This window comes from Amblyomma mixtum, chromosome 3 (assembly GCF_055824585.1).
Source record: "Amblyomma mixtum isolate Tamu chromosome 3, ASM5582458v1, whole genome shotgun sequence".
Taxonomy (NCBI): domain Eukaryota; kingdom Metazoa; phylum Arthropoda; class Arachnida; order Ixodida; family Ixodidae; genus Amblyomma; species Amblyomma mixtum.
The window spans coordinates 103,680,742-103,691,701 of NC_143014.1; the positions used below are offsets into that span (position 1 = coordinate 103,680,742).

Genomic DNA, 10,960 nt, shown 5'->3' on the forward strand with positions numbered 1-10,960 from the left:
GCCAGGCGCGGGCCAACGTGGACTATTCATGCAGAAGAGCCACCACGTGACCAACAGCAACCAATGGGCGTCTCGTCGGCTTCACTTCATTCAGTTTAAATACAAGACCCCGCTCAGTGGTTATTACATAAGGGGTGACTAATATATTCATCAATAGCAAATACAAGTCGTTGCCTTCAAATCTAAGGGGTTACAGCACCTAAAAATGAAGATGGGCAGGTGATGACTGGAATGTCTGCAGGGAGGGTGTTCCGGCTCCCAAATGTTCGGGGAAAAAAGTCACCTGAAAACGTTGCAGTATGAGACATATGAGACAGAAGCCGTGTAATCTGAAATGGATGGGCAGTGCGGTGAGATATGCGGATCGGATAAACAATGTAAGGTGCCTTATTTAGAGAAGTATGGAAAAATTTGTGAGCAAACAGAGGCTGCAGATGAGGCGGTGAGCTGCGAGGCTTTTAAGACCCGAATTTGTCTTCAGAGATGAAACGTTGATGGTATACGAAAAATTGGAGGGGACCCTTAAGCTCCGCCTTAAGGGTATGACGCGATAGCGTTAATGAGTTAATGCCCACATATGCGCAATTGATCATCCTCAACTTTGCACTCATATGTCCCTGGGAGTCCCCATACCACTCTTTGCGCAATGGTGCTGTGCTTAAGGGATGCGCCACTGCCCTGCGATGGAAGGTGCTGCGAGCAGTGGGTCTTGTGCGAGCCATGTTTCTCCACCCGAGCAACCTCTCGCGATCAACCATTAATTTAACAGCCGCCTTCCAGGGTGGTTGGTTTGCTCAGAATCCGGTGGATAGGTTGTGAAGACCCCACAAGCTCACATGACCTTGCTTGCGCACCTAGGTCGCTTCTCCTGGGGTCGCTTCCTGAGCCACCCTATTTATCGCTCACAACGCCTATGCCACCGACGCCGACAACGCCGACACCGGATTTTCTGCGCAACAGGGCCTTTAACGCTACCGCGTTAATGTGCAGAATGAACAAGCGAATGGCTCGGTTTTGAACTGATTCGAGTGCATTTGTTAGGTATATTTGATGCGGGTTCCAGGTGGAAATGGCGTACTATCGTTTAGGTCTGATCAGGGTTTTGTAAGCCAGAAGCTTCACTTACTGCGGCGCTTGACGAAGAAGACGTTTCATGAATCCTGGAGATCTGTTAGCAGATGATATGATTCTTGTTAAGTGTGCTCGCCAAGAAAGATCGCTGCAGAGGGTGATACCAAGATACCTAAATTATTGGACGCTTTCAAAAGTTGAGTTAGCAACAACACAGGAAAAAATAATGGACGATCATGTTGGCGATGAAACGAGGAGATTTTGAATTTGTTAGCGTTTAGCATCATTAACCAGGGGTCATACCCTTCAAGGATGCGCATGACGGAAACCAACACCCGCTGTAACCAAGAAGCATAGGTGATTTTTTTTTCACTTGCAGTATTGATTACCTGGCAGTTAAGTATTATAAATTTCATGCTGAAAGTTAACTGATAAAAAAGCAGAAGAAAAATAACCAAATGCCGCCGGTGCGATCCGAACCCACGACCTCCGAATTTCGCGTCCTTAGCTCTCTGTCGACTGTTACTATAAGCTGTTACTACAAAAAAAAGGTGATATAGATAACGTTGAAACACAACAGACCCTGTTATTGACAGGACGTCTTGTGGAAAGCAGTTCCAGTCAGGTGATGTGCGCGGAATGAATTCATAAAAGAAAGTTGTTGATATAAGTAACAATATGAACTTTCTGACCGTGATCGATGCGCGATGAAATATAAAATGGACGGGTGATGAACTGACGATTTAGTTCGGGAGGATGATAGGCTTCATGAAATAAGCGAAGTCGAGACACCTTTCTGCCGCGTTCAAAAAGCGGGAGTGACGAGATTTTTTCCACAGCCATGACTTTGCTTGTGCGGTTATATTTGGATAAGATTTAGCGTGTCGAGTTTTAATCAGTTCGATAGGAGATGTAAGGATTGCAAGTCGAAGATTCCAGACTGATTATGCATATTTTAATTAAGGCCTAACTAATGGCTTGTACATCGTTAGTTTGGCCGCAGTAGGTGCATCAAAAAGTTCCCACGCATGTAGCCCAGAGTGAAGTTTGCGTTGTTAGTAATATCGATCATGTGACAACTTCCAAGTAAGGGCAGATGTCATGATCACGTCCAAAATGCTTATAGTCTCAAACGGGTTCTAGTTTAGTGTTATTGAGAACATATTCAGCAGGGAGGAAGAGGACAAACTTTATTTAATAATAAACATAAAAACCTTCCCGGGAGGGCTCCTCAGTCCAAGAGCCCTCTGGTCTTACAATGCCTGTCGCGCATCGTAAGCAACATGCGGAGGTCGTGGGTTCGGATCTCACCGGCAGAATAAGTTTGGCTTTTATTCTGCCTTCTTTTAATTTTTTGTATCTAAAACAATTCCTTGAAATAATTATCTCTCATAACAAATATCACAAAACAAAGTAAGATTCCCAAGAAACTTCCGTGGCCTCGAGTACTGTTGGCTTGTTTCTGAACACTTTTTACTATGTACCTGTATATCCGAAGGCTGAATTAGAACGTGACATTACCCGTCGCGGTGGCTCAGTATCAGTGTCTATGGCGTTCAACTGCTGATCCCAAGGTCGCGGGAGAGAATCCCGGCGCAGGCGGCTGGATTTCGATGGGGGCAAAATGTAAAGACGCCTTTCTGCTGTGCCATGTCAGGGCATATTAAAGCACCCCAGGTGGTCTAAACTGATCCGAAGCCCTCCACTACGGCGTCCCTCCTAGCCCATGTGTCACTAAAGGACCTTGAACCTCACATACAGCATACCACCGCTCTTCCCACTAGGGCATGCTCTTCGCTTTCCTCTTACAGGCGTGCTGTCTGACGAAGCAATGGCAAATACGTTCTGGCCACGTTCTTCGCGCCGATGATATTCCTTTGCAATTAGGCGGGAAATTTGTTTTACCTGGACCCACAGACAGGCAACCCGCCTCAAACAAGCTTCTTTCCTGCGTTATCTCATTCCTGATTAAAAGGGAGAACGGCGTCTGACACGCGCTGCGCATGTTCTTCGCAGCCCCGTCAGATAGCGCTGATAACGCGAGAGACCACGACCGCGTTTCCGATTTACGGCTAACCAAGAACCCGAGACTCTTGTTTCCCTCCCGCTTTCTGCGGTCACGCTTTTTAATTATTTTTTACTTAAACCTGTGATAACAGAAATCCCGAGAACTCCGCTTCCACGTTTTTATTAACAGTTCAATAAAACATTTCATCCTTCCCGGTTATCTGGAGTAATCAGGTGCGCTTTTCATACCTGACAACCATGTTGGCGATAACACGTAGATGCAGAGTTCCGTGAACATGAGTTCACTTCTGTTCGGCGATAATTTACAACAAATGGAAGCCCTCCAGGAGCCAAGAAGGCGGGTCATCTAGGCACGACGTTGTTCTGTCTCCTCAAGCATACTGTGTAATTTTGTTCTTGTTCTGAAAAAAGCTATCCACGAAAGTAACAGCGAACGTCGATCCACCTTCATTAAACCTACTTTCTTCAAGGGTTCGGTAAGTGTCGCAGCCCGGTTTTTTCAGCTGCCAACTCTGTGTCATGATCGAAGCATTATACTGCACCATCTTCAGTGCCTAAAAGAATAGGTTCTAGAGTACGTAATTAGTTGTGCGCGCAAACTATGAATCGTTACGACTACAAGGAACTGCATGCGTTCATTGAATGCGCAGTACCCAGTGAGTGCTTCATGTTAGCGGAAAGCCTAATTGTGACATTTTTTTCAGGGTGTACGTCCTGCCATGTATGCCGTGTGCGAAGCGATGCAGGACGCTCGAGACGTCCTTGCACGACAACTACGACGAGCCAGAGATTATTTGCGTTCCTGGAAGGAGCGCCAACCCAGCAATTTCTTTTTTTTTCGGATATTGATCACCATTTTCGTGGTGTTCGGGGCTGGCTACGGCGCTACGCACGCCATTCATTTCTACAGCAGTCCGAAGAAAATCGTTGAGAATTGGTTGCCCTGGCAGACGCGCGGTGAAGACGGCAATGCATCTCACCCCCGAATTTTGCTGTGGTCGCCGCTTCGCCAAAAAGGAGGAAACTCGCAGCGAAACATTGACTTCGAAACACCCCGATGTCCTTCTGCGAGCAATTCCGACGTTTGCCATGTTACTAGGGACCGCAACCTCGTCACTAAGAGTGACGCTGTCGCGTTCAATGCCGACAGCGTTAGTTCTGCCGACCTCCCACCGTACCGGCACCCGGGCCAACTGTGGGTCTTCTGGGCGACTGGTTCTCCTCTCGGAGAGCCTTCGCAGGACGTCCGCAGGGCTGCGTCGCTCTTCAACTGGACCATGGCTCTCAGGCAAGACGCCGATGTCGTGGTCCCTCACCAAAACTGGACGAAGGCACCGCTTGTTCCTTACCCGTCAGATCTGAGCCGAATCGTCTCGAACAAGACGAGAACAGCTGTCTGGATAGTGAGCGATTGCGAGAAAGAGGAAATCAATCGCGCCAAGGATGATGTGCTAGCAAACAGCCATTGGCGGGGTACAGAACGCTTCGCGAAAGATTTGATGAGTCGTGTTCAGGTTGACGTGGTCCCAAACTGTGGCGCCGAGCTCTGCTCGTCTCGAGGCGAATGCTTGCGCATCTTGGAAGGTGCGTACTTCTTCATATTCATAATGGAGTCCTCCCCCTGTTTCGAGCACGCGGCCGAAATGATTTACGAATGTTTAAACTACCATATTGTGCCCGTATACTTTGGCGCGACCAGTTTGAAGAATTCCCTTCCACCGTACTCTTTCATTGATACTACAAAACATAAAACTGAGACTAACATTTTGAAGAGTCTGCTTGAAATTCAAAATTCGTTCGACCTTTACTCCTCGTTTTTTCTGCACCGAGGCACTTTTCTGATCACCGCGGCGCCAAACGAACTGTGCGCGTTGTGCGACGCGCTGCATGTCCCACCAAAGAAAAGCGGGTATTCCGATATTTTGCAGTGGTGGCTAGCCCGCAAGATGTGCGCTGCCACAGCTTCTGTGCCTAATCCAGATTGAAGCAGCACCGAGGCGAATGAAGAGCACCGAGTGGGCGTAACGAGTCCACGCACAGCCCGTGGTCAGCTTGTTTTTTGTTCAAACCATTCCTTTTATGCCGCCGCGGTGGCTCAGCGGTTATGGTGCTCGGCTGCTGACCCGAAAGACGCGGGTTCGATCCCGGCCGCGGCGGCTGGAATTTCTTTGGAGGAGAAATTCTAGAGGCCCGTGTACTGTGCGATGTCAATGCACGTTAAAGAACCCCAGCTGGTCGAAATTTCCGGAGCCCTTCACTACGGCGTCTCTCATAGCCTCAGTCGCTTTGGGACGTTAAACCCCATAAACCAAACCAAACCAAACCATTCCTTTTATGCAATCGAATCATTTGAGACCGAACTCCATGTCTCTATCCTTCACTGCTCATTCTCATAAATGCTTTTCATTTTCATCATTGCTTTTAAAAGTAACAATGTACGCTGCGTTGACCATCTAATCGCCACGCAGACAGCTTCACCACACAAAGGCTTATACGCGTCCTATGAAGCAGACTTCTCGGCTTGTACGCGTGCTCGCTGCAAGCGCTCGTCGTTCTTCCATGTAGTTCGATGTTTGGGTTGTCGGAGCGCTTTATGCTGCAGCGGTCTAAATAAAATGCCACCATCATTGGCCACACTGGCTGCCGCCGTTGGAACGGGAGCATTTTCACAAATTTCTTGAAAAAATAAAGCGAACAAAAAAAGCAGCTCCTCGACTGATGACTTGCAGATGATCACACACGCTCGGTGCATTGCGCGGGTCACTGGGCTGCTCCTCCCAGCGCGCAAACAGTTCCCTGGAAGCAAGGCAGGTACGCCGCCAACCTTGTGTTTGAACGAGCGGAGTCTGGACAAGTTAACAGAATACGACAAGGAGGATCTGGGCTCATTTATATGGCCCCCTACAAGCTTCAGTAGTATCTTTAATTTTCTGTAGTGTTAGCTCTACTGGTGGCGTTTCGAGCCTCAGTGTTATGCTGATTCCACGGATAGAATCCGAGATGGCGCCCTCTATAGCAACGACATCGTATTAGATAGTTAAGCGCCACTTCTCGAGATTCGGGTCTCAGTGTTACGCGTCATAACGCAAATCGCAAAACCCAGGGTTGCCATGGTAACCAAGGTGGTTACATAATGAAATTATTAAATTAACAGAAGCCAGCGTTATTCCCGAGCACCACAACTCGAAATTAAGCTGTCTATCCGGTATAGGCACCCTGCGCATCTAACTCCAGCGCGACGCGCGCGCCACTGGCGGCGGCGCGCGCGTCCCTGTCAGGAAGGCAGGGCCAGTCCGACAGCTCCCGCGGTGTTGCGCGCGCTGTCACGAAGCAGTTGTGCACCTCCTTCCCGAGCACAAAATTGCACATAACAACAGCAAGACACATTGCTGTGTTGTACGATGCAGTAATACATATATAAATTCGTCCCGGACAAAGTTTTATGGATTTCCAGCGCGACATTGGGAGACGGCCCACCCTTCGCGACGGGCAACACGCGCACGCGGTTTCTGCTCAAGCAATGGTCAAACCCGTGCGGAAGACGCTTACTTGACTCATGCATTACCTCCTAGACAGCTTTTGACTCGTGGCAAATTCAGCAGACTGGGAGGAATGCTAATGGCTCACTGGGAACCTTTCCCTCTTCTTGCACCCACGATTTTTGGTCATTGACTTGGCTGTCAACAGTATATGGGCTTAAAAAGCCACGCCGAAACTCGCCCGCAGTCGCGCCTGAGGAAGAAGCCCAAATCTTGCGCAGCAAAGAATAGTTTACTTCACTTCCAGTTATGCGCGGAATCCTTGCTCCCTTCCACTGCGCCTAGTCGTCTAGCGTCTTTTTCGTCAGTAAAGGCACATTTTCAGGGGCAGCGGCAACGTGTTCCTGATAAATCTTTGGCTCCACATCTGAACGACTGGCTGATAATTTAGTACAATCCTAATGTCGAATATTCAGGGCACTTGTACTCAATGTGTATAAATTAAACATAGCTTGCAATGAAATCCCGCTTTTTGAGCACAAGCTTTCGGCAAGAATCCTGCATGAAATAGCTGGGATACTCCTTTTTTGCAAGATCCCAGTCAAAAAGTTTTATGTTTTCCGCAGGAGTTTCAGTGCGCCCAGGCGCTTCGCCGCAGCAAGTTTTCTGCTTGCAGAAGCTCGTTCATGGGACATCTAATCAAAACCCTGACGCACATGTTGCAACGATAATGACTGGCAGTTCCTGAAAAAATTAGAAGATATGAGTGGCAGATTACGCAATGGGCACATCATTTACAAGGCGTAGTCTGAACAGGGCATTTCACATCGAACACCGAAGGTGCAGCGAACGAGAATGTTATGAAGTCAAGTTTGCGCCGCTCGCTCAAAAACTGGACTTTTCTAATTACCTTCAATGTTATGCCGCCTGGCCGTCTTTGAAAGTTTAGGGTAAATCTTTTTAAATGCAGGAACACTCCAGGCTAGCGGGTGGCTCGTTTTGGAGAGCGTTTCACACCGCTCCAAAAACACGGCAATGGCAGCAGCGCGTTAACATTTGCCTGAGATGCCTGCCTTGCAGCTGCAGCCCACGGTAACAAGCTGTCTACAGGAATATAGCTACATAAAAAAAATTGATTGAGAGTTCAGCGGTAACTGGCATTAGATACAAATATTCATTGGCGTTAATTTGATGGCTTTCGATGGCGCAGTGGTGCTTGTCTGCGCAATGCACCAGGCTGCTACTTCGCTCCCGTCGCGCGACACCAACTCTTTCACATTGTGTACATGGCCTGCTTCAAAAAGCTTCGTTCCTTTCCTGACGTTCGCTCCTCGAAAGAATTTTGCAGCCTCATGAATGCATAGGTCGAAATCCCGCCTCTACGAACAGCGGCAGCCGCTAGCAGATGCCACCCCATCGCTGTCGCGGGGCGAGCCTTCCTGACAGGGACGAGGAACTGGCCGCGCGGGGGAGCTGAACGCAGCCTCGACGGTGGCGGTGCCTGGCGGGTGCAGGGTGCCTACACAGGGTGTCCCAGCTAACTTGGACCAAGATTTATAAAAAAACTAAGCGTTCTTCAGAACTGAAATCGCGTGGATGTTATTGAGGTTTATCTAAAGTTACAGTACCATTTTTTTGCTCCTCCTAGTTGAATATTTAGTCGAGATAAATAAATTAACTTTTTAAATATAGCTTGAAACGTTCAGGCGTCAATAGGAAGGTTGTGGAGCTCCGCAAATATGGTCCAACCCAGGTACTTCCAACGCGATAGACCTAGCGTGGACATTTTTATTCGGGAAAAACGAAAGCCCGCGGAGTTTAAAATATACCACATGACAGCGCGCTCTGTGCGCCCGGATGCGCCGCGATTACAGCGCTCTCATCCGTGCTTCGCTAGAAACATCACCCGCTTCGGGCCTTTCGTGCTGCCCAAGACAGGGTTTCGCGATGTGCTTGGTTCCAAGATAAGCGCCAGTGGGTACGGGCGGCAATGGAAAGAAAGCGCGGCTCCTGTTTTTCAGCGTAATTCACACGACGTTATCAGGTTTGTTATATGCGTCTTTGCTTGTTGGGATCTTGCTCCCGAATTCAAATTCATGATATTGTCATCGTTCTTCCGCATGCATTCTGCTAACGTGAGTGTGCAGTTATTGCCCTCAGAAACGGGATCCGCACTTTCTTTCCATTGCCGCCCGTATACCCACTAGCGCTTATCTTGGAATCAAGCACATCGCGAAGCCCTGTCTTGGGCAGCACGAAAGGGCCGAAGCGGGTGATGTTTTGAGAGCGCTGTAATCGCGGCGCATCCGGGCGCACGGAGCGCTCTGTCACGTGGTATTTTTTAAACTCCGCGGGCTTTCGTTTTTCCCGAATAAAAACGGCCACGCTAAGTCTATCTAGTTGGAAGTGCCTGGGTTGGACAATATTTGTGGAGCTGCACAACTTTCCTATTGACGCCTGAACGTTTCAAGCTATATTTAAAAAGTTAATTTAGCCGCCGCGGTGGCTCAGTGGCTATGGTGCTCGGCCGCTGGCCCGAAATACGCGGGTTCGATCCCGGTCGCGGCGGCTGAATTTGTTTGGAGGAGAAATTCGAGGCCCGTGTGCTGTGCGATGTCAGTGCACGTTAAAGAACCCCAGGTGGTCGAAATTTCCGGAGCCCTCCACTACGGCGTCTCCCATAGCCTTAGTCGCTTTGGGACGTTAAACCCCATTAACCAAACCAAACCAAAAAGTTAATTTATTTATCTCGACTAATTATTCAAATAGAAGAACCGAAAAAATGGTACTGCGACTTTAGATAAACCTCAACAACATCCACGCGATTTCAGTTCTGAAGAACGCTTAGTTTTTTCATAAACCTTGGTCCAAGTTAGCTGGGACACCCTGTAGATATCCTTGTCTGGCAGGCTCCAAAGTCCGGTGACTTAGCCCCGACATTTGTGCAGCCGCAGAATGTTACGAATGGTGTCACACGATTCAGCGTTTCGTGCAGCATAATCTTACTAGTTAAGTTACTGCCTGGATCGCAGCAGGGATTTGAACCGGCGACTTATGTACTCCCAATTCCATATCTTTATAAATCTTATGAACATCGCGGCTCAACCGTTCCTCGCAGAGCGTTTGGGGTGGTGGCCACGGGGTAAGCTGCATTGGTGAGGACACTGTGCGGGCGGCGCAGTGGCCGCAAGCGACCAGATAGAGTACCAGCCGCGTCATCCGAACCGGGCCGCTAATCGCAGCGCCAGTGTCGATGAAGCGGTAAAACTTCTCCGGGAGAAAGAAAACATAAATGAACTATCTCGTTGCGATAACAACCATGCGGATATCGCACCCCATGTTTACGTCGCAAAAGCCGTTCGCATTGCATGCAGTGTTCCTTGCGCTGTCACCAGCAGCAGTGTCGCGGCAGCTGAGTGCGGTCCACGGCGGTGCGGTTTTACGCCAGTGCTTCTCCAGCGGCACTGTGGTGGCCGGCAAACTGCAGAATTGAGCCGCAAGTGCCTTGTTGAAAAATGCAGCAGTGGCTTTCAGTGCATCAACATCTTTCAGTGCAATCACGGTGTTTTATTTTCAATGTTTTGCTTAAACTCACTGAAACCGCTAACTACCGAGTGACAATGAGCAAACGTTTTGGTAAACTGTACAATGTGACTGTTCTGATCGCATACATTGCTAGCAATACCTCCTGATTACGGAAAAGTCTTTCGGGTAATCGTTCTCAAGTATCGGCCTCTAAGATGTGGGCTATTTTATTGCCTTTGTAAGTATAAGAAAAAATAATTAAATGCAGTGCGACAAGTTAGTGGCATGGGTCGGAAAGGCAATACCAGCAAAATTCGGTAACAGAAAAGTGACGCGCAATAATCTGTGGTACGAATGAAATGTGTAGCAAAAATTAAATAAAAATCATTGCAGTCATCTCATTTCTGTGCAAACTGTGCCACAATCAAAGTTTGAGAGCACCCTTGCATCAGTGGCAGAAGCGAATACCAGAATAATTTGTTATTGGCGTGTTAATGCTGTTAAGGTTAATCATTCCTTACGCCTTACAGCGCAGCGAGGAGTTGCGCTTGATGTTGCAGTGTGGTGGAGTGAGGAGCATGCCACCCGACAATTGAGTCATGGTTATTTTACAGTAGCCGCTGTTGTGACCGTACTTCGGACCACGTGGGCCCGATCAAGCAGCTACCGTGAACATTCATCGAGGCCGACAACCCCGCGACGGCGGTGGGAAGTGGGATGCTTGGAATGCCCCTCCGAGCCTCAGCGGATTAGTGTAGCAAGAATGTCAAGGGCCATTGTCAGCAGTAACCCCAGCGAAATTCCTTGAGCGGAGGTGACCACTATAGCGGCGAAGGCGACGTGCCGGCGCCTCCGCT

The 10,960-nt window shown here is 48.7% G+C and overlaps 1 protein-coding gene and 1 pseudogene across 1 annotated transcript; one reads left to right on the plus strand and one right to left on the minus strand.

Annotated features, from left to right (window-relative positions):
* The first annotated feature begins 401 nt into the window (after positions 1-401).
* LOC149351220 (lewis-type alpha-(1,3)-fucosyltransferase-like) lies at positions 402-5,124 on the plus strand. Its single transcript, XM_089575595.1, has 3 exons — positions 402-442; positions 4,199-4,778; positions 5,080-5,124. Exons 1-3 carry the CDS (start codon positions 402-404, stop codon positions 5,122-5,124), a joined length of 666 nt encoding a protein of 221 aa, XP_089431721.1.
* Positions 5,125-5,859: 735 nt separating this feature from the next.
* Positions 5,860-10,704, minus strand: LOC149351221 (uncharacterized; annotated as a pseudogene).
* Positions 10,705-10,960: the final 256 nt, after the last annotated feature.

Bases quoted from the DNA above. Each gene is read 5' to 3' on its own strand.
- LOC149351220 (XM_089575595.1), top strand. From the start codon at position 402: ATGGAAAAATTTGTGAGCAAACAGAGGCTGCAGATGAGGCG. The intron at 443-4,198 runs GTGAGCTGCGAG...CCATGTTACTAG, and splicing joins CAGAGGCTGCAGATGAGGCG to GGACCGCAACCTCGTCACTA. The intron at 4,779-5,079 runs GTATACTTTGGC...TGCCTAATCCAG, and splicing joins TAAACTACCATATTGTGCCC to ATTGAAGCAGCACCGAGGCG.